Genomic DNA, 22201 nt, shown 5'->3' with positions numbered 1-22201 from the left:
TCTTTGATTGAAAAAAGTTTCATTGGCATTGCCATTCACACTGCCATTGCACATATTGGTCAAGTCAAATGTAAATTATATAAATGGGAGAACTGAGCTGTTGAGTCTAACCATGGAAATGTGCCATTATCACGAAGCAAGAAATTCTGATGCAGCATTTTGAATGATGGATGAAGAAAGAGGTAGAAGACAGGAGAGTGGAGAGCAAGATAGCTGGGTGGGGCCAATAGTGCTGAGTGGGACTGATTTCTGTTCATTCTCTTGGCTGCCAGTCAGTGTGCCCACTATAGGATCATGGTCAGGATGGCAGCATGGGCAGAGCTGGGCAACGTTTGCCAGTGTGCCAGGGACAGAGGGGCAAACCTATTGAGAAGCAGTGTGATGGACACAATGGGTGCGACAGACTTGCTGCATCAACAGGCTTTTTGCTGCTGTGGCCAGAAATAAACCATAAATACCCCCAACTGGCCTCCACCCACCCGCTCGCTAGGCCTCCACACCCACAGACACCCTCCTCACACTCAGACAAACGAGAGAGAAAAGAAAGTGGAAAGACGACAAGTGTGGCTTGTACCTGCTGCAGTGAAGCACAAGCCATCCAGGTAAACAAAAAAGATCATCCTTCTCCCTTACAGGGGTTCTCCTTTACATTCTCCCCTTCTTTTGCATGATTGCTTCTCAAATAACATTTTGTGTGTGCACTGTTGATGTTTTTATCTTTCATATACAACAAACAGAACTCGAATGCACATAAAACTAAATCTACAAATATCTTGCTGATATATATGGTTGATCAGATATTAGGTCTTTCATCAAAGTTTTTCTGGTCTTGTAAACATAATTTTCTTTTATTAACTCAACAAAGTCATACAAAAGTTACAGAATAATGTAATCACATGCTTTGCAAAGTGAAAATGACAGAACAACAGGGAACCCCAGACCAGCTGCCTGCAGAGAAGGGCCAGGGAGGAGCTGGAGCCACATATACGGTAGCTATTATTAAATCAGCTTTTCTTTGGAGCAAATAAAATGCACAGATCAGGATAACCTTTGAATTTTTCACTTTGCTGGTCATACTACCAGCTCGCTAACTTTTCCTCTCTTGCAGTTGGCAGTTTTTGAGTTTGAGAACTTCCGTGGGAAGAAGGTGGCATTGTCTGGTGAATCTAAAAATGTGTTGGAGAAGATAGAGCGAGTTGGCTCTGTCATTGTGGAGTCAGGGCCGTGAGTGATTCAGCTTTCCTTTGTCAGTTCTAATAAGATCATTTGCTGAGGATGTATTTGCAATGAATTTCCTCCATTTCATCAGGTGGGTGGGGTATGAGTGTCCAGGTTTTGCTGGAGAACAATTTGTGCTTGAGAAGGGAGAGTATCCTCGCTGGAGCACTTGGACTAACTGCCAGAGTATCTACAGCCTGAGCTCATTCAGGCCTCTGAAAGTGGTCAGTAATATGAGTGTAATATGAGCAGACAGGACCTCCTGCCAGACATTATACACAGACTAATGACTTTTGCTAGACTAAGTATGTTGTTTGTTTGTTTGTTTGTTTGTACATACCGTATTATATATGACAACTGAATAAAATGATAGATTAAATAAAAATAAAAATTGCATGCTTAAACCTATTGTTTTGTCTCTACAGGACAGTGCAGATCACAAGCTGAATCTGTTTGAGAATGCAGGCTTTGAAGGCAGAAAGATGGAGATTGTTGATGATGATGTCCCCAGTCTGTGGGCTCATGGTTTCCAAGACCGCGTGGCCAGTGCGAAGGCTATCGGTGGAACGTAAGCTGTAACCTTCACATTGATAAATATTGTTCACACTAGGATGCAGTTGTTTTTTTTTTTTTTTTTTTTTTTTTATATTTTTTATAATTTAACAGATTTTCAAAGTTTCTAGTAGTTATGTTGCCCACTGTCCCAGAAAAGTGAAATTAGTGATACTACTCTTCGTCCTTCTTCTGAAGGTGGGTAGGATACACATATCCAGGCTACAGAGGGAGCCAATATGTGCTTGAGCATGGGGACTTCAAGCATTGGAATGATTGGGGAGCCACTGCACCTCAGATCCAGTCCGTCCGACGTGTGCGGGACATGCAGTGGCACAAGAAAGGGTGCTATATTGCCCCTGCCCCTACACCTCCAAACCCTGTTCCTGATCCCGACCCCAAGCCTAACCCTAACCCTAAACCCACTCCTGCTCCCAACTCCAAATCCCAAACTCAACCCCAATCATAGTTTCACCTCCTTCTTCGGCAAGGTGAAGGCAGAAAGCCAGCCTCTCCAGTATACCCCCTATTAGTCAGGGCTATCAAATCATGCAATGGAAACCTGGAACAGATAAAAATGAAACATATATATCTGCTGGAAATAAAACATTTTGGTCCTGATTATGGCAGTCTGCGAATAATTGAATCTTATTTATTGTGCATAAAACACTGGAACGGTTTGATATTTCTTTGAGTGTCAAGCCAATAGAAGAAAACATTGGTAGAAATAGTGATAATCAAAACTTTAAACCAATTTTTGGAAAAAAAAAACCCTAACCCTAACCCAAAACAAACAAACAGATAATTATAGTATTGTTAACGGGGCAATTTTGATGATAAATTTAATTTTGCTTGCCATAAAAGGAACCAATAAATCAAAAAAAGTGGCATTATGTTCACTGTGGCTGTAGGATAATCATTGACTTTGATAAAATGTATTCATGGCATAAAGCATGTGCTGAAAATTGGGTCATGGTTTTTCAAAGAGGTAGCATTTCCATTTCATATATACAGAAAGTCGAAACAAAATTATGTCTCTGGGTGAATTGTGGGATATTTAGGATCCAGTTAGGTCCTTGACTCAAACATAGGTATATGAGACACAATTTTCCACGAAGGACATATCTGCTTCTGATTAAATAAAAAAGAAGCTTAAATAAAATATTTTTCATAACACATATAATATACATAACACATTATATATCAATATTGATTGGAAAGGCCAATGATGTATTTTAGCAGGAACAGTATGTGCCAATTGGTTAATTTCCTTTACTGTATTACTATTTTCTTGAGTGAATTTCTGATTCTGTGTTGATTAAAAATAGGAAATATTTGCAGTTCTTTATTGAATCGCTTCTACGAGGTCCTCGCTTGACGCGATGACGAACTTGGATAAACCGTCTGTCATTGGTTGGTCAGAATTTGTCCCGCCTACAAAGACTGTAATCAGCCAATCGGAAGGCGACTTCATTCAGCAGACTCGAGGGTTGGGCGAGAAACGCGCAAAATTTGAAAGTTGACCGGAAACAAGATTGTTCGACAGGAAAACACTGAGCTCCTCTTAGCTCATCAATGTTAGGTCTTAGTCAACAAAGATAGTGTATATACCTGCATGGCAGTCTGGTGAGTACTCTCGCTGCTCAGTTAAGGACGTGTTTGCCTGTTAAGTTAACGTTTGTTTATCCAGCGACGTCACAAACGGACGTTAGCCAACGTTAGTTTAGCATGCTAAAGCGGAGCTTTGTTGACAGCTGTCCTCCTGTACTTTCGCCCCTTGGCCCACACAGACGTCCATTCACATCAACCAAATGTGTTGCTTTCAGGTTATCTGCTGTTAAGAAACCATGTTGAAATTCAAATACGTGAGTCAGGGAAGCCTGAAATCACTCCCCTCCTCGGCGGACCCCATCGCCAGCCGCAGCTCGCGGCTCAACCAGGTGTTTCAGGTAAAGCAGCCCTCAGGTGGCCTCGGAGCCATTTTGTCGAGCGAACGTAGTCTCAACCGCCTTACGCGGCTTTAAAACAGCCCCAGTAACGGGTATGTTGGGTACGGGTAGTTGACTTCCCTCTCCTGTGTCCATGTGCCGTCCCCAGGGCAGAGCCAGCCTGTGCGGGCAGCAGGGAGGATGCATTCTGGGCCGAGAACAGTTTCTGGAGGCCCTGCTGCTGCTCTACCAAGAGTGCAGCTCCCCAGAACTCATGAAGATACACCATGTGGCAAATTTTGTCAACAAGTGTAAGCAAACATTTTACACGTCTAAATGATTATTTTTGTTTTTGCACATACTATACAAGTTATGATTATAACAAGACACAGTAGTTAAGTAACTGTTTTGCTACACAATACTTTTGCTTCTCATTTATTTTATTTTTTTACAGTATAACGTCACCTTTAGTAGTAGTCTTCATTTGTTTGTAGAGCCCATTTATTTTTTAATATCTATCTGAGGGACTTCAAATATTTACAAATATGCTATTTTTGTTGGCTTTCATTTCCCAGAGAAAATTGTTTTAAAAAATTTGTGTGTGCTTGTGAAACAGTTTCTGAAGTGGTCTCAGAGCTGAGGGGCCTGCAGCCCGGGGCTCATGACTTTGATCTACATGCAGTGGTGGGACGTGGACGCTTTGCTCAAGTCCAAGTAGTCAGAGAGAAGGCCACCGGAGACATTTGTGCGCTGAAAGTTATGGACAAGACAGTTTTACGCACTCAAGAAAATGTAAGATGAATGTTAACTTGAGTTTGGTGAAACATTTTAATGGGCTAAAAAAAAAAAAAAATAAGAACCAACCACTACCTGAAGCTCAAGCCATTTTTAGGTGCAGCAAGAATTCCAAATTCAAAGGTTAAATAACTACACATTTCATTCATACATTACACATTTACCACAGTGGCTGAATTTTAATCACAAGCAGGTGTTGTTTATCATCAAATAAACATGAATATTAAAAAGAGAAAGATGAATATGGGGAAATGAAGTGCAAAGCCCTTGTTTCATATATTGCATTTATTGCCTATTTAGTATATGTGTAGGTTTTATTTTTTCATTTTTGCACCGTACTCTCTCTGCAAGCTTTTAACTGTGTATTCATCCATTTTTATGGTCCATAGTTGCAATCTGAAAGGTCCCACTGGGGGGAGCTGTACGATTGAGTAAAACTAAACAAAATCTGGGCACATTGTTTCACAGCTGTGCTCTCTGGCATGAGACTAATAAAACCGATCTCTCTCAGAATAGTACATGAGCTGCGGCAGTCAGGGATCTGTAGTGAGTAATACAATGAACAACTTGTATGAACAAGAAATGTTTTGCTCACACCACCTGTTGACTACTTTGCATAATTTAAAAAACATCCCACTTAAACACAACAACCAGCAAAAAGTGAAGCCAAGAAAGGCTGCCCTGAGTGCTTATGTGCTTAAATTAAAAAGCATGATAAGATCCCTTTTGAATTAACTCAGTAGAACAGAGTGTAGACTACCTGTAAACCCCATTGGATCCTTTAAGACATTACCTTCTCTGTGCTTTAGATTGATACATCTATGTGGCTCACTACTCACAATAACAGCTTGACCAAGACAACTGTTTTGCATTCATGTAATATATATATTACATGATAATAGAATTTCTATTCTTCTCAGGTGGTTTTTCATGAGGAGGAGCGTAGGATCCTGGCCCTGAACAGCAGTCCCTGGATACCACAGCTTTTTTATGCCTTCCAGGATAAAGAACATGTCTACTTGGTAAGGCTACACAGCTTTTTCCTATCTTTACGACGATCTTTTTTTTTTTTTTTTCAGAATTAGTCCTAGTTAAATCTTCTCTCGGTTGTGATAATCAAGGATGGTGATTAACATGTGGAACTAGGTGGGTGAAGAGGTACAGTATAAGTAGTAGTACTGTCCACAATCATAATGCAAGGTGGGCTTTATGCTGTAGTGTAGGCCAAGAGGTAGACTCATTATTTCGGTATGCTCTCTGAGATATACTGCTGATATAATGTTGAGGTTATGAGTTAGATCGTTAAAAGGAATTGTTTTAAAAGTCCAACAAACCTTTGTAGAAGTTTTTCTTGTAATTGCTCCAAATCTTTAAATGTGTGAAACTCTGTAAAACCAGTGTGTTGAATCTGGCCTTAAACAATCCTTTGATGCTACTGCTGGTTACTGTTAAAGTAATATTTTTTTATTTTGTGCAGATTATCTTCATTACGCATATATAGTAGATAACATATTCACAGCATGTTGGGTAATATGGGTGCCATCAAAACTACAGCGATGCAAGTTAAGTCGAGATGTATTTGCCTAAGTCAACTCAAAATCGGGAATGGGCCTTTTGAAGCGAAAGAAAAATTTACATCCTTGAAGAACTCTATAAGAGCAGTCACTGGGCGCAGTAATAGCTGAACAAAAATAGCTCCAGTGTATCTAAGTTACTTGGTAGTAAAAACACAATGTCTTCTTTTAATTTCTATGTGTGTAAATCACAATCTACAACACAGCAATTTATTTATTTATAAATCTACATACAAGAAAGCCATGTTGGATGGTGTCATTTTTTTATTTTCTTTCACAGCAGTGGTTTCCAGACTGACTAATAAAACTGTATGATCCGTCAGAATAATACATGCGCTTCTACGTGAAGAGATCTGAAGTGAACAGTGAAAGAACCAACTTCTATGTACATGAAATGCTTTGAAGCAGGGGGGCGAAAAGGGAGCCTCCTTCAGAAGTGAAAATAAAAAACCCATTGCAGTCATCAGTACATCTGAGAATTTGTTCACACTAATGACATTCTAAGATTATTGTCCCTGCACTGCCATTGGACAAGACCCTCTGAGCTGCTGTGGGCAGTCTTTGATCTTCATGGTAGATGATCAAAGTGTGTTTTTAATTGCCCATTAATTAATTGCTCACTATTGTTGGAAAAACAGATATTTTTGAGCCGGCATATTCCCCCAAGCTTTGGGTGTTTCATCTGTAGCTCAATGTAGATATCTGTAATTAATACATAATCTTCTTATTTAACTTTTTTTTTTTTTTTTTTTTTTTTTTTTTTTTTTTTTTTAAAGGAGATGACCAGTGATATTTCCTGAAAATGTTGGTCTTAATCTTTAGCTGTGAACTGAAGTGTCTTTTTCCTCCTCATAAAGACAGGTCAATGTAATCATCATTATGGCTGTTAACCTGCAACCCCAATTCCAAAAAGTTGGGACTCTGGGTAAAATGTAAACAAAAACAGGATTAATTGCTTTGAAAATCTGAAGTGAGGACACCATATGCTGGAGTTTTAAGGAAGGAATAACGTCCCATTCTTGTCTGATGCAAGATTCTAGCTGCACAACACTCCTGTGCCTTTGCGGCCTTATTTTTCATTTTATTATGCGCCAAATGTTTTCTGTTGGTGAAAGGTCTGGACTGCAGGCAGACCAGTTAAGCAACCGGACTCTTCTCCTGTGAAGCCATGCGTGTGTGATGAATGCAGGATGGGGTTTAGCATTGTCTTGTTGAAATATGCAATGCCTTCCCTGAAAGAAACACTGTCTAGATGGAAACATATGTTGCTCTAAAACTTATGTACTTTTCAGCATTGATGGTGCCTTTCCAGATGTGTAAACTGCCCACACCACAAGCACTAATGTAACCCCATACCATCAGAGATGCAGGCTTTTGAACTGTGCTGATAACAAGTTGGATGGACCCGCTTTTCTTAAGTCTGCAGGACTCGTGTCCATTGTTTCCAAAATGACTTTCAAAATTTGATTCATCTAACCACAGACTAGTTTTCCATTTTGTCTCAAGACAATTTTAAATGAGCTTTGGCCAAGAGAAGACCACAGCGTTTCTGGACTGTTCACATATGGCTTCTTGTCTGCATGATACAGCATTAACTTGTATTTGTGGATTGCACGGCGAGCTACGTTCACAGACAGCGATTTCTGGAAGTTTTCCTGAACCCATGCAGTGACACCAATTAGACAATCATGCCTGTTTATCATGCAGTACCACCTCAGGGCCTGAAGAACACGACCAGCCAGTTTAGTCATGTCCATTGTGCATAGTGATTCCTCCTAATTCTTTCATAATATTATGCACAGTAGATTGTGGGATCTTCAAAATCTTGGAATTTTTACATTGAGGAACATTTTTCTGAAATTGTTCCACAATTTTTATACACGGTTTGTCGAAGATAGATGAACCTCTGCCCATCTTTGCATTTGAGTGGCTCTGCCTTTTTTTTTTTTTTTTTTTTTTTTTTTATGCTACTTTCTCCCAACTTTTTGGGAATTGGGGTTGTATATGTTCTCTGATGACCTGCTAAACTACCATAGTGGCTAGAGAAAAGGGTTTTGGCAAGCCTTGTTCTGTGTCCAACCCTGTGTTTTTCTTTCACTTTCTGTTTACTTATACTTTCCTTCATTACCACTATATGTTTATCTCCATTATCCTCCTCCCTCTTTCTTTTTTTTTCCCCCCTCTGTCTCACCCTGCTCCATAACTGAGCATGGAGGAAAATACAAAGCATCCATCTTTATATCCATGTGTCAGAGAGGCACCCAGTCTCCTTGTTGCTAGGTAACACTGGAGAATGCTCCCGTTCATTCAGACTCGCAGACCATTCATGCACCAGGGGCTCTCGCCTGTTATGGCTGTATGACTGCCACCATATAGCTTAAGTAAGCCTGACCAATGCCTTTCAACTCCGGACGCAGACAGCAGAAAGGAGAATTGGAGTCAAACGTTACCATTTGATAATTTTTGTTCCAAAAGTTAAAAGACCTGGATGATGAATTGTGATTTTTGTGGTGGCGTGTTACTTGATTGAAAACATGCTGCTTTTAGCTCCAGATCACAAACAGACAAACAACCCAGGGATTTAGCAGTTAGTATTTTTAGCTAAGACCAATCGTTTGACTGCAGTATCACAGATAAATCTGCAATAGTGTGCAATAGTGTTACATAACCAAATCTGTAATGAGAGAACCACCCTATTAGCTAAAGCTAAATTGAGCTTTGATGTAAGCTTAGGCACGTGTGATCCAACACTTGATTATATTTATTTATTTCAAATATAGCCACTCAGAGATTCTTTTAGTAGATACCTGATAATTTTAATCCTATTCAAACACATGTTCATTCAAGTTCCAAACCCAGTTTATAGTTTCAAAAATGTTTGTTTACATACACTGCAACATTCATATCATTACAAATGTTTCTTCAGGCGATGGAGTTCTTGCCAGGTGGTGACCTGATGTCGCTGCTGAACAGATATGAGGATCAGTTTGATGAATCCATGGCTCAGTTCTATTTGGCTGAGCTGGTAGAGGCCATTCATGTTATCCATCAGCTGGGATATGTCCACAGGTAAGGTGTACCCTCCTGATTTTAAAAATGGTCTGCATAAAGGCTTTCAAGATTTATGGAATAATGATTAATGTTGCATTTTTCTCATACCCTCATTAAATCATTCTGAGTTTGACACTGATTCTCCCTGAAGAGCAGGATTCATATCATTCAGTAAAAGCATTAAGTGGACATGTAGCATTGTAATTTAACCTAGAGCACTGAATGGGGTGTTATGTAATAACAAAACATTGCTGGACTTTCTAAATGTATTCCATTATCATCAGAGCTTTAGAGATATTACCGTACTCTGGCAACAAACTGCTCTGTAAAAGCAGTATCAAATCGCTACTAAACTATCCACTTGCAGAGATGTCAAACCAGAAAATGTTCTCATCGATCGGACTGGTCACATTAAGCTGGCAGACTTTGGATCGGCTGCCAGGCTGACTGCTAACAAAACAGTAAGTAGATTACAGATTAATATGTATTAATTTAGGTATATTTGACGGTAATGTCATTGTGTTTTATTAATGAAATGTAATATTGCATCCCCCAGGTGGCATCTCCCACACTGCCTGTTGGGACCCAGGACTTCCTCTCCCCTGAGGTTTTGGCAGCAATGAATGGGAATTCTCGAAGCACCTACGGTGTTGAGTGTGACTGGTGGTCCCTTGGCATCATAGCCTATGAGATGATCTATAGCAGGTCACCGTTTTCTGATGGTACCTCAACCAAGACCATTTATAACATCCTAAACTTCCAGGTATATAAACAACCTTCTTGGCTCCGACTGACTTTGGTCATTTGTTGTTCCTGTTCTTTTATAGTATGCCCACATGAATGGAGGGAATAAATGGCTACTTAGTATTTCCAGAATCCCCAGTAAAAATATGAAGACTTGTTACCTGAAGTAATACCTGATCCCTTTATTATACAATAAATTCTTGTTCATGTTGTTCACCCACAGCGTTTTCTAAAGTTTCCAGAGGAGCCACAGGCCAGTAAGCAGTTTATAGACCTGGTGCAGGGCTTGCTGTGTGGCGCTAAAGATCGACTGGGTTTCCAGGGACTCCGTTGTCACTCATTTTTCTCTAATGTAGACTGGAACAATTTGAGACATGGTGAGCAGAACTCTCTCCCTCAAAGATACTCAGTTCTCCTGTTTGTCCAGTAAAAATGCTTTTTTTGGCTTGAAATGACAGTGCCACAATAATCATGTTACTGGACAGATGATATATGAATAGTTGTCCAGCACTAATGTTGTTTAGAAGTGTGTTGTGTGTGTGTGTATGTGCGCGCATGTGCGTCTCAGGGTTCACATAGAAAAGAAATGGCGATTGTCTTGCCAGTGGTTTTGTTGGTAGTAAAATAATGAGATTCTGTGTGCCGTTGGCAGTAGCCAACTCTTTCCTGAGGAGGAGAATTGGAGAGAGGCAGAGACAAGACGCAACACGCACAGAGTAAAGAACTGCAACTCATCTGCTTCTCAACAGACGCAGCACAAAATCTTTTACGCTAGTGACACCAGACACTGTCTATGGTGGAAATAGATGTGTTCGCTGAATGTCATTGTTATGAAATCTGAGACTGCACTGAATGAGTCTGGTGAAGTCTGGCATTTTCACCTGAGCAGCTGTGGGAAAACACAATCTTAATATTCACATAAATAGGCATTTTCAGTGACTCATGGTCACATTTTAGCACCGCAGTGCTACAGTGGTTCTGTAATTCACACGTGTAGCTTCAGGGGTAATGAGCGTTTGTTTTGCTGTACAGAATAGCTTCTTTGCAAATGAATAAACCCTGCTTTTGTCACTATAAAGCAGTTGTGAAATATTGCAATGCCAGTCATTTCCTCTGATTTGTTTCCCACTTGTAATATCCCTATCAACACTGAATATTAACAAATCTAATTCGTCCTCTTTTCTCTTAAAGCACAGGTATTTTGTCTATGAAACAGAAGCTTTTTTTTTTTTTTTGCATACAAGTGATTTTGTTTTTTAGATGTTTCAGATTTTTTTTTTTTTTTTTTATTATTATTTGATATTTTATGATGAATAAATGTCAAATGATCCAAAATATATATAAATGTTTCTATGATGCTCAGATCAGGGTTGTTGATAATTGGGTACAGGCAGAGCATTTTGCTTCAGCTTTGACTCCAGCTGATTAGCTTGCTCTGCTGCAGTGAGGGAGAGGGAGTGAGCATGTGTGTATGAGAGAAAAGGAGAGAGGGAGGGACTGAGAGCAGCATGTGCATCAACGCGCAACATACCGCACTCTAGGCTCCCACCACTCTGCTCCGTTCCTCCTCCCCTTCTTTTCTCTCCCCTTTCTCCTTGTTGTATATATATTTTTTTACCTTTCACATTTTATTTATTTATTTATTTTAGTGCCTTGTTTGTCGCTGCTCCCCCCCCCCCCCCCTTGCCCTCTCTTACTCCCTCCTCTCATCCTTTTCTCCTGCAGTTCTCCCGCCTTTCGTTCCTGCATTGCACAGTGAAGATGACACCTCTAATTTTGAGGAGCCGGAGCAGGCAGCCCCCTGGCCAGCCTCAGCAACCCAGCAAGGAGCTCAGCCAGTGGGCTTCCAGGGCCAGGATCTGCCCTTTCTAGGCTGGTTCTTCAGCAGAGCTTTGACAACATTGGCCAAAACTGAGTAAGTGCTACCAGGTTACAAGGCATTATTGGGCTTTTTTTTCTCAACGATGACCCCCCCCCACCTCCACCCCCCCTTATTTTTTTTTTCCCCTCCCCCCCCCCCCCCCCCCTCCTCACTGTAGTCAATGCAGAGACCTCTTACATAGACCTCTAAAACGCTTTATTGGTTAAAGACCTTGCGATAACGTTAGCTTCTCATTTGCCATTTGACTCTTCATTATCACAGTAACAAATTCAGGTGACCTAGTGTGGTGCCCAGGGCAGTTGCTGTTGTGTCCCTGTCATTAGTGTTGTGCCTGTTGAGGCTGAAATGGGTTTGGCCATATGCTGTGTCAGACAAGGAATAAGAGGGGGGGATCCCCCATTCTCCTGTGCACTCTTCAAGTGATTCTTGTTTTTGTGCTTTGGGATCACGCAATGTGGCTCTGATGCATAGATAGACCAAATGAATGGAGCAGAGTATGTGATCTGGGGTTATCTTGCCATCAGCGCTGATTGGTATGCGGCTGAGTGTGTCAATGAGGTTTGCTGAGAGGTGGCACCCCACACAGACATACTCTAAACGTCACAGCTTTTTTGTTACTGTGCAACATAATGTGCTCCTGACTTTTATAGCATGGGTTTTGGGACTGTAATTATCCCTAATGATGTTTAACCTTTGACGTTAATGTGAGAGAATAGGTTTAATTTCTGTTGCCCTGTCTGGTTAATGGTGGTGTAGACTGCGGCTCATGACAGCAGCTGCAATAGAAAGGGAAAAAAAAGCATGAGCAGATTAGACAGGGGGAAGGATGAGAGCTCAGATTGGGGAAGAGAATCTATTTCTATGGTTACTACCGTGATGTTTTTGTTGTTGTTTTTCTTTTTTTTCCCCTCTCTCTCTCTCTCCCCCTCCTAGTCCCCACCCCCATCTTTACTCATCCCATCTCTTCCTCCTATTTTCTCCCTCTTCTAATGTCTCTGTCCCTTGTTGTTACACCATCAGTCATCTGTTCATGGTTTTTATCTGCAGCCAGTCATTTTATTTGCAGCATCTGATTAAGAGGAGCTCCAAGCCCATAGAATGTGTCAAATTTGTGTGTGGGTGCATGCATTTGCATGTGCATATTCTTCATTACCACGCCGCAAAGAAATTAACTGAGAACCAGTCTTAATGAAATGCTAATCATTTGTTTTGGGGGTTCCTGATATTCTTTTTTTGCTTTAGTGTGACCTTGTCTATCTGACTCCTCATTAGTTAAACAACAAAAACCTTAATATCTATCTTCAACTCATCTGTGGAAGGGGGCTTTAATGAAGCCACATGAACTTCCAAAAACCTGCTATGTGAGGAAGTATGGTGTAATATAGGGTACTCTGGGGTGTTTTAGAATTTGTATGCAGTATTATTTTTTTTTGATTAATCATTGTATATCAGGACAAGGATGTCACTTTGTCACTGTCTGATTATTTCACAATTAATGTTTATTCATTTAACATTTCATTTAATCATTTAAATTCATTTAGTCACAAGCAGAATAACCTGAGATGTATCCTGCCATATATATCATTTCTAGTTCCTTGAAGATGATTCCTTATTAATTAGATGACCAACTGACTTTTCATATTGCGCCATCATCCAGTGAATCAGAGTTTTCCCTTGATGTGGGCTCTCGGCAAATAATGGCCCAATCTCATGAAACTTACTGTGTGTATTTGGGGTATTTTGCTAATGATTTCTTACATTTATGTTCCCGCACCTTTCCTCTTTTGTCACCAATCCTTATAATTTCCACTTGTAAAACAAGAAGAAAGGATAAAAAAGGCAACAAGGAAAAAGAAAGCCAAATTACTAAGTTGCTGTGAAATTTACAATCCAACCCAATAGGTGGTTTGCCACATATAATTTTTATAGCTTTTTGGGGACATATTCTAAGTAACATGATATTGTTCAATGTAGTTTGGCTGAAAAAAATTAATAACAAGTGAGGGAATAGAATGCAGGAATATATTTCAGAAATATGTAAGAATAAGGTGGGACTGTAAAAGGCCTGTTGTCTGATTTTGGACTTTGGGTCATGTGATCTGGTGCTCAAATTGTATCCACCATTGGAAACCATTGTACCAGTCAACGCTATGTGGCCCAACATTCACATTTGTGTGCATTATGGTGACTATTATGTATTGTATTAATTTACTTTAAATACAAGAAGAAAATGAAGATACTTTAATAATTTGTCCATATAAAATCCCTTACCTTTGTGACAATGTTTTTGGCTGGATTATGTGTGTTTTCCTCACTATGTGTGCTTATGATAATGCATGTGATGTGTTCTTTTTGTATATCTGACGAGTGTCAATAAGCCTAAAACTTGCATAATTTTTACAGTCCTGTCTCTGTTTGATTGTCTTCAATAATGAAGTCTACACTGGCTGCTCAGTTGTTATCTCTATATTACAGACACATTACAACTACAATCTTCCTCAGCTAGGAAAAAGTGTCCAGACATATTCTCTTTTGATAAAATATTGAATCACTAAAGAGTAAAAGACAATCCTTTGAAATTCTCAATGTTTCTTCCAATTTATAGTTTAAAGCATCTATGACAGGAAGTGGGTGCATTAATTAGGTGAAGGAGAATAGTTAATCCCTCCATCCATCCATCGTTCCATCCTACATAAAGAGAGTTAAGTCATCCTGTCATGTCAGTGCAGAAAGAGTACAGCCAAGAAATTTTAAATAGCCTTAATTTTGATTTTGAACATCAAACATTAATTGGCAACAATTTCAACTAGCTCGACCATATCTTATTTTAAATCTAGATTTCTAGACCGGTTTGGGCGAAGTGTGTTTGTGTCCTTTTCTCTATACCCTCTCTCGCCCCTGCTCTTTCTTTTTTTTTCTCTCACTGTAAATGTGTCTGTTTCAGGGTGTGTTTTTGCAGAGAGGCAAAGGGAGCAGCGTTTGCTTCAGTGATTATTTTTAACACTGTGACTCAGTCTGAGTCAACTTTATCAAAGATCCCTCTGCAGTATTTGTGAACCCATTCATATGGACCCATTCATTTATTTAGAAGACTTCTATTCAGGGTTGCCTTTCCTCTGGTCAACAGGAAAAATAATTGACTTTTCTCTCAAAATTATTCCCAAATAGTGAAAACGAAATGGGGGATTGTCTTACATAAATAAGAAAAACTGGTACATAGGGCCCATTGCCCTCTGTGTAGACCAACCTCAGCAAAAGCATAGACTAAATTCTTCTGGCAAATAACTTTGTACATGCAAACAGGTCTGCATGGCTGTTTTCTTCATGTAATCTGCTTGTGGTAAATAAAACTTGATAAATATTTACTGAGTTCTTTCTCATAAAGATCTGATGCTCTTCAGTGTAGTTCTCTTAAAGTGTAGAGTTGATGCATATTTTTATAATATAAGACACTGTAACTGCCGGTGATCATCGTTCTTGTTCAGCTGGTATTTTTGAGAAACATTGAGAACATGAGAACATTTGTTAAATTTCTGCACTGTCTTGCACAACAGAAGGTAGCGCTCTGGTTGATGCATCATTCAGTTGATGTCTTTATGGATTGAAGTATGGTAAGTATTTCTGTAAAAAGATATAAAATCTGAAGTTAACAGATGGTTAGATGCATTTAAGTGAGGTAAGGTATTTGTTTTCAGCCTCAACAGTACTAAAAATGTTGTGTTTTTTTTTTTTTTTTGGTGCTGTGCTGTCCTCAGGTCAGTGTCTGCAGGGCTCAACTCTCCTGCCAAGGCCAACTCCATGGAAAAGAAACTGCACATTAAAAGCAAAGAATTACAAGAAACTCAAGACAAATGTCACAAGGTGTGCAAGTGTGTACTTGTGTTGTGCTTATGTTTCATTGTGGTTTCATTAATGTTTTGGTGTTCCTGCTCTAGTCTTTATAACACGCAAATCATTCTTATTTTTAAATGCAAGAGAAACCCCGTCAAGCAAGCCAGAGATGACTGGAAATTGAAAAATTATTGTTTTTGTAGTTCCATATTGTAGAAATTAGTTTTGAGCAAAAAAAATCCATGATGGGTTTTATTACCAGATGTCTCTTGTTTACTTTGGTTGACTGGCTTAACATAGATCAAGCAAGCTTCTGGTAATATTGTTATACGCCAAGTTTATCTTGCAGTGTGTGCAAAATTAGAGCTACTTATTTTAAATCTCTCTGGGATGAGCATTTTTTTTTTTTTTTTTTTTTTTTAGTTTAATGATAGCAGATTTATTTCACATAACACCACAGCACTGTCGGTGCCTGACAAGGGCCAGATGGAGTTTCAACAAAATTGATAATATACAATTTCCTTTTGGGTTCAGATGGAGCAGGAGATCTCCAGGTTTCAGCGTAAAATGACTGACCTGGAGTCAGTACTCCACCAGAAGGATGTGGAACTAAAGGCATCTGAAACTCAGAGGAGCATCCTGGAGCAAGACCTCGCAACCTACATCACTGAGTGCAGTGTGAGTCACTATAACAACAGACCGTGGGTGTGGAGTTTGTACTAGTGATTGCATATTATGATGTCCCAAAATAGTTTTTTTTTTTTTTTTTTTTTTTTCCCTTTTTCCTTTTTTTTTCTTTTTAACATATATGTGTAGTTTTGTGGCGTTGTCCTCACCACAGAGAAATTGATATTGATATAGACACACAGCAGCCTTGAGTTTGGGTATAAATATGTGTTTGCAGAGCCTCAAGCGAAGCTTGGAGGAGGCACGTGTTGAGGTCTCCAGAGAGGATGACAAGGCCATGCAGCTGCTGCACGATATCCGTGAACAGAGTAACAAGTTGCAAGAAATTAAAGAGCAAGTATGTAAATTGTCACATTTAGATCATCTGTCTCCTCCTTCTCATCGTGGTAATGATGTGGTGCATTACGAGATTTTTATAAACACTTATGAGTGTTTAGATGTTTAAAGAAAAATGCTTCATGTGATATCCACTAAACAACAACCTTATTTTATTTCACTTATTTAGGCACATTCTGCGGTGTTATGTTTGTATAGTCATAACTGATAATGGAGTAACTGAAGCAGCCATGAGATCATATAGTGCAGTGTGTCCCTGACACAGAGGCACAGGCAGGTCTTTCCCTTTGAGGACTCCCTTGTCCTCAAAGGTCATCCCTGCAGATGGCTTCCCTGCAAGGCACAAAAGTGAAGTCTTTGATCATTGCTCAAGAGATTTGTCCACCCTGTTCTAAGTGTAATAACCCACAGTATCAACAATATTTTACAATATTTGAACTTGGAAATATGTTTAGTAAAATTCTGGGCCATAACAGACCTAGCACGCCTTCTGGTTGCCACTTATTGTAGTTGCCCTTTTTAGCTAATTCCGTTTTTCTTTTCATTTGTTTAATGTCATTGTTTAAAAGTTAAGAAACAACGGTCAAGAAAACACTTTTTACAGACTTGAACAGTTATTTCTCTTTCACTTGGACCCGTTGAGTGCAAAGTTGCCAGTCCACAGCTTTATAAATATATCATATATGGTGATACTTGAGTTATTTTAAATTTTGACACTTTTAGTGATAAATGGCCATTGCAGCAGTGTATTGCAATTTCTATAGATACCTGTACAATGAAACAGTGTCAGCAGATCTTTGAAGTATATCTTCTTCAGTTGTTGCCTGCACTCACAGCTTAGTTCATCTGTTCAAGTGTGTCCAAACAAACTCTTATTGCTGTTGCTTTTGTATTAAATATACAAATATGCTTTCCCCTGCAGTAAAACCCTGAATAGAACAGCACATTTATTCTTTTTTTTTTTTTTAATCTTCCATTAAAATATTTCCAAAACAACATTTTGCTTTGTTGAGTAAAAAATTAAAGTTAAAAAAAAAATCATATTCTGAAAAAATACTTTCAACTTCACAGTAACCACTTTTTGCCTTCAGCTTGTAAAAACAGAATGCATAAAGTTCCTCTGACAGGTGCCAAGGTTGAAATTGTCACAAAGCATTTAGCAGTTTGGTTCAATACCAATGCTAAGATCAGTATTATAAATGGGGATATAGGATGAGCTCCATGCTGTGAAAAATAACTACCATGTCCACTCTCCAACTGTATATTTAAAGCTTAACCTCATGTATTCATGAGAAATGCCTTTTTTTTTTATGTGCTTTCCTCTCCACATTGAGGATCACTGTATGCTTCCTCTGCTCTCAGGAGTACCATGCCCAGCTGGAGGAGATGCAGGTGACCATCAGGCAGCTGGAAGAAGACCTGTCAGCTGCCAGACGTCGTAGTGACCTCTATGAAGCTGAACTCAGAGACTCTAGACAAACAAGTGAGGAACTGAAAAGAAAAGCTGTGGAATACCAGCAGAGAATCCAGAAGGTTTGTTTGCGCCAGAGACATTTCTAGGTCTTGGAATGATCATGGAAATTATATCAAATCTAAGGCTAAGATGTCTTGTTTATTTTTCAGGCTAAAGAGCAGGGTAAAGCTGAGGTAGAGGAACTACTTTCCAAACTCGAGAAGGTATCAGACTCATTTCTTCTGTTTCTCCTTTTCAGAATGATCGTAATGGATACTAATGACCTGTCACTTAAATTTCATGTCTGAGCTTGCTCTGCTCTGTTTCTTTAAGACTAATTCTGAACAGCAGGTTAAAATTCAAGAGCTCCAGGACAAGCTTTCAAAGGTAAATTCTAACCTTACTTGCATGTTATATTTAATAAAACATGCTTATCAGACCTTCTCTGGGCCTTCTCTGGTTGTCTATTTACTCTCCAGAGAAGCTTTATTTGCAATGTCTCATAGGATAGGAATTGTCCAAGTATATCAAGATGTTTGTCTACAGATCCACTAACAGTTTTTGAACTCTTGACCTCCCCCTAGGCAGTAAAAGCGAGCACAGAAGCCACTGAGCTGCTGCAGAATGTCCGGCAGGCCAAAGAGCGGCTGGAACGAGACCTTGAGCGCCTGCGAGGCAAAACCGACTGTAGTGACACTTTAAAACGCCGCCTGAGAGAGACAGAGGTACCAGACTAAACCCACTGTGATTAATGAGGCAAATTTTTCTTTTGCAATTTTTCTGTGTGGCTAGTCTTATTTTATTATCTTTGTTGTGTAAGCAGGAGGGCAGGAAGACCCTGGAAAATCAGGTAAAAAGGCTCGAGATGGTTGAGCGGCGGGAGAATAAGCTGAAAGATGACATTCAGACCAAATCCCAGCAGATACAGCAGATGGCTGAAAAGATCCTGGTGAGAGAGCTACAGATAAGGCCTACTAATTCTCTGCCCCAATCCACCCGTAATTTCCCCCCCTTCTGCCCCCTCTACCATTCATTCAGCCCCCTCATAGTCTACCCTCTTCAGTATCCTTAGGTTACACATTTACACTTTACATGAACATCTATTTAGAGAACCATCTGTTACTGTAGCTTAGCTCTTGAAATGACTAGTCTACGAGTGTCATTGGATATATAGATTTTAAAACACAAGAATTTATCAGTGTCAGCATGAGCAGGAACCGCTACAGCCGAATTGTGGATTTCCAGCTTTTTAATGCAAGTTTCAAAACTTATCTTTATATTTCATTTTGATTGTTTGAGAATAGACTCATTTGAGCTGCTTTCAGTGTATGTGTGTGTGGTTTTATTTTTTTATAGATTGTGCCGCCATAACACATGGCTTTTAGCCTACTTTAACAGGGCAACATAGGTGTTGGCTTGTGCTTTTTGTTTTTGTGCCGTACCCCCCCACCCCAATTTATTTACAAACATTTACTTTATAAACATGAACATTTCATTGTATTTGCAACTAACCTACTTCATTACTTGTTTCAGGAACTGGAGGACAACCTGCGGGATGCCCAGTCCACAGCCCAGAGGATGGAAACCCAACTGGTTCAAAAGGAGAGGCTTTATGAGGACAAGATCAAGGTTGGTGCATCTAATAGATAAGATTGGGACTTTATTCATCCCATATATAGGAAATTCAGTCGTTAGAGCAGCAACCACAGGTAAAGAAACAATATTGTCCAGACATAAAACAATCCTGCAATAAATTCTACATTCACGAAGGTTAGGTCGAGCTATATTTGAAAGCAATGTTTCTACTGTAATATCCACACCTACTCAGTTTATATCAAATGATGTTATCAAATTAAATCAGTACTTGCAATTGCTGGGAATGTATAGTCAAGTGTAGTAAATCCTAGTTATTCCTACCATTTTAAATCAGGGGTAGGGTTAAGGGTTAGTTTTGTTAGGTTTCTGTGTGTGTGTGTTTTTTTTAATCAGTTTCTTATGTTGGGGATTATTGAATTAAGCCTAAATGGGAGTATGTGAAATCATCATAATCAAAATCTCATTAATTTATTTTGGCTGTTCAAGGTCCTGGAGGCCCAGATGAAAGTAGACCTGGCCGACAAAGAGAGCCTCGAAGCCAGAAGAGCCCAGCAAGAGGAGGAGTCAAGGGAGAACTGCAAACTTATTAGTGAACAGAAAGCAGTAAGGAAAACTGAGAGGCATTTTTTAAGCTTCTATCCACTGAGCTATTTGCTAGATGATTTAAAACAAATTTTCAAAAGCCATATTTTTTTAATTTTAATTGTTTGGCAATATTGGAATCAGCAGCAACAGTGGTGTAATGGCCAAAATTTAGGTGTGCTTTTGTTTAAGGTAACTTGGCAAGACCAATACACTACATAAATCTCACTGGGTGAAAGTTGACTGTGAATGTAAGATTCTTTTTCATTCACCTCAGTTTTTCTGACAATTTGACAGCTACAATCAGTCATTGTTCTCAGTTTCGTTATTTAGTAATTTGTTGTAGTCGTTGAACTACATTACAGTTAGATTAAATTGTAGTATAATTGATGTTTCACTGTAAAGCCAGGGCTCAATTCTAATCTCGTTAATGTGGGAGAATTGAAGCAGTTAAGAAGCTTTTAAAGCTTTATTTGACATTGACAAGAGAAGATCCAAGCAACACCTTAATGGTTTCTAATAAGATTTCACTGTACAATGTAAAAAGTTTCTTATTAGAAAAAATCTTGAATTGAAATACCTGTCCTATTACTTTTAATAGGATTTGGATTTCAATTTTAAAAATTGTATTTGAGCATTGCTTGCAATATGGTTACGACTAATTTGTCTTCTCCTTCCTGTAGACCATTAATGCTATGGATTCGAAGATGAAGAACTTGGAGCAACGCATCGCTGAGCTGTCTGAGGCTAACAAGCTAGCCGCTAACAGCAGCATCTACACTCAGAAGAATATGTGAGTTGTATAGACCTGCACACACCTCCCACACTGACTCTCACTCACTCACTCTGTCAAGTTGCTTCATTAATGTACACTTGCACCTTTTTAAACCATGGCTGAGCTGTCCCCTGGGTGTAACCTGAATCATCTCTATAGTAAAATATAGAAAATATATCTTTAACCCACAAATGTAAAGGTTTATGCTACTTTTGTAACCTGAACTTGCAAGTTTTTGCTAATTTAGATGACTTAGCTAAGGTACCTCACACTACTGAAAAGCAAAGGTAACTTTTTGGAGTTTGAAATTTGTATGATCCTTTTCTTTTTTCAGGAAAGCCCAGGAAGAAATGATCTCTGAGCTGCGGCAACAGAAATTCTATTTGGAGTCTCAGGCAGGCAAGCTGGAGGCTCAGAATGCCAAACTGGAAGAGCATCTGGAGAAGATGAGTCAGCAGGAACAGACAAAGAGGTCCCGGCTACTGGAGCTGGAGAGCAGGCTGCGAGAGGTGATGCAGCAGGAGACTCAAGATAAAATACCTCACTTTAAAACGCACACAGTGGAGCCTCATTGGTGTCATCCACAAAAGGGATTAAAGCAGTTGTTACTGAGCTCAGATCCCTTTCAGATAAATAGCTAATTAAATACTACAAGAGTACATTGGCACTGCTGCAACACCCAATTTGTCCTTTACATAGGCTGTATCTAATGGTCAAATATAGTATACAAAATTTTTATTTGTTATCCCTGGGATGATTGGCTTAGAATAGACGAGACTATATCAAATCTATGAAAATGAAGAGGTAGTATTTTAATATTTTCCCCTTAAACTTCAGGACAGAAGTAAATGCTCCCCTACCTGTCCACTTTGTTGATGTATCCTTAAGCAAAGATGTAATTTGTTGATGCTTGTGAAAGCTTTAGCATTCCAAAAGTCTTCTCAATTAAGTCGTGACCATATAAATTGAGGAAAAACCTTTTCCCATAAATAATGACCACAATGCCCCCTTTCTCCTCTTTGAGTGCTCCTCCCCTGCTGTGATGTCTCACACACCTTGTTAGTAGACACCCTGCTGACTGGATGTCATTGCTCTACCTCCACGCATGCTTCCCCATTGAGATGTAACTTATAGATTGACATTTTAATTGCTGTCCTCTCTGCCCCCTTTGCCTTCAGTTGAGATTGTCTGATCCAG

At 39.3% G+C, this 22201-nt stretch overlaps 2 protein-coding genes across 6 annotated transcripts in view; both read left to right on the top strand.

The window, feature by feature from the left end:
- Window positions 1–304: 304 nt before the first annotated feature.
- On the top strand, window positions 305–2330 carry LOC115043761 (beta-crystallin B3-like). Of its 2 annotated transcripts, XM_029502445.1 has the most exons (6): window positions 305–602; window positions 910–989; window positions 1109–1224; window positions 1310–1442; window positions 1644–1786; window positions 1969–2330. In XM_029502445.1, the coding sequence occupies exons 2-6, from the start codon at window positions 915–917 to the stop codon at window positions 2237–2239; spliced, it is 738 nt and encodes a 245-aa protein (XP_029358305.1). In that variant the 5' UTR covers window positions 305–602; window positions 910–914; the 3' UTR covers window positions 2240–2330. The 2 variants fall into 2 exon arrangements, with proteins under 2 accessions (XP_029358305.1, XP_029358304.1); XM_029502444.1 differs by having other exon boundaries at window positions 305–989.
- Window positions 2331–3295: 965 nt separating this feature from the next.
- cita (citron rho-interacting serine/threonine kinase a) overlaps window positions 3296–22201 on the top strand; it is a 36179-nt gene continuing 17273 nt past the window's right edge. The window contains exons 1-22 of one of the 4 annotated variants that reach the window (XM_029501705.1): window positions 3296–3396; window positions 3597–3719; window positions 3868–4009; window positions 4315–4490; window positions 5414–5515; window positions 8994–9136; window positions 9486–9579; window positions 9675–9881; window positions 10086–10239; window positions 11588–11777; window positions 15500–15605; window positions 16110–16253; window positions 16480–16599; window positions 17961–18131; window positions 18222–18275; window positions 18385–18438; window positions 18636–18776; window positions 18875–19000; window positions 19585–19680; window positions 20134–20250; window positions 20913–21022; window positions 21339–21513. In XM_029501705.1, coding sequence (XP_029357565.1) covers window positions 3618–3719; window positions 3868–4009; window positions 4315–4490; window positions 5414–5515; window positions 8994–9136; window positions 9486–9579; window positions 9675–9881; window positions 10086–10239; window positions 11588–11777; window positions 15500–15605; window positions 16110–16253; window positions 16480–16599; window positions 17961–18131; window positions 18222–18275; window positions 18385–18438; window positions 18636–18776; window positions 18875–19000; window positions 19585–19680; window positions 20134–20250; window positions 20913–21022; window positions 21339–21513 — 2724 coding nt within the window. In that variant the 5' untranslated portion in view covers window positions 3296–3396; window positions 3597–3617. Of the gene's footprint in view, window positions 3397–3596; window positions 3720–3867; window positions 4010–4314; window positions 4491–5413; window positions 5516–8993; window positions 9137–9485; window positions 9580–9674; window positions 9882–10085; window positions 10240–11587; window positions 11778–15499; window positions 15606–16109; window positions 16254–16479; window positions 16600–17960; window positions 18132–18221; window positions 18276–18384; window positions 18439–18635; window positions 18777–18871; window positions 19001–19584; window positions 19681–20133; window positions 20251–20912; window positions 21023–21338; window positions 21514–22201 lie in introns of those variants that run through there. The other 3 variants (XM_029501704.1, XM_029501706.1, XM_029501707.1) reach the window with 3 other exon arrangements.

The sequence above is a fragment of the Echeneis naucrates genome, chromosome 5 (genome assembly GCF_900963305.1).
Source record: "Echeneis naucrates chromosome 5, fEcheNa1.1, whole genome shotgun sequence".
Lineage (NCBI taxonomy): Eukaryota > Metazoa > Chordata > Actinopteri > Carangiformes > Echeneidae > Echeneis > Echeneis naucrates.
Note: the sequence above shows the minus strand (reverse complement) of the source record. Positions and strands in the feature narration are given on the sequence as shown.

Coding starts and splice junctions, on each gene's coding strand:
- LOC115043761 (XM_029502444.1), top strand. CDS start 897: ATGCTTTGCAAAGTGAAAATGACAGAACAACAGGGAACCCCAGACCAG. Junction 990..1,108: donor GAGCTGGAGCCACATATACG/GTAGCTATTATT, acceptor CCTCTCTTGCAG/TTGGCAGTTTTTGAGTTTGA. Junction 1,787..1,968: donor GCGAAGGCTATCGGTGGAAC/GTAAGCTGTAAC, acceptor CTTCTTCTGAAG/GTGGGTAGGATACACATATC.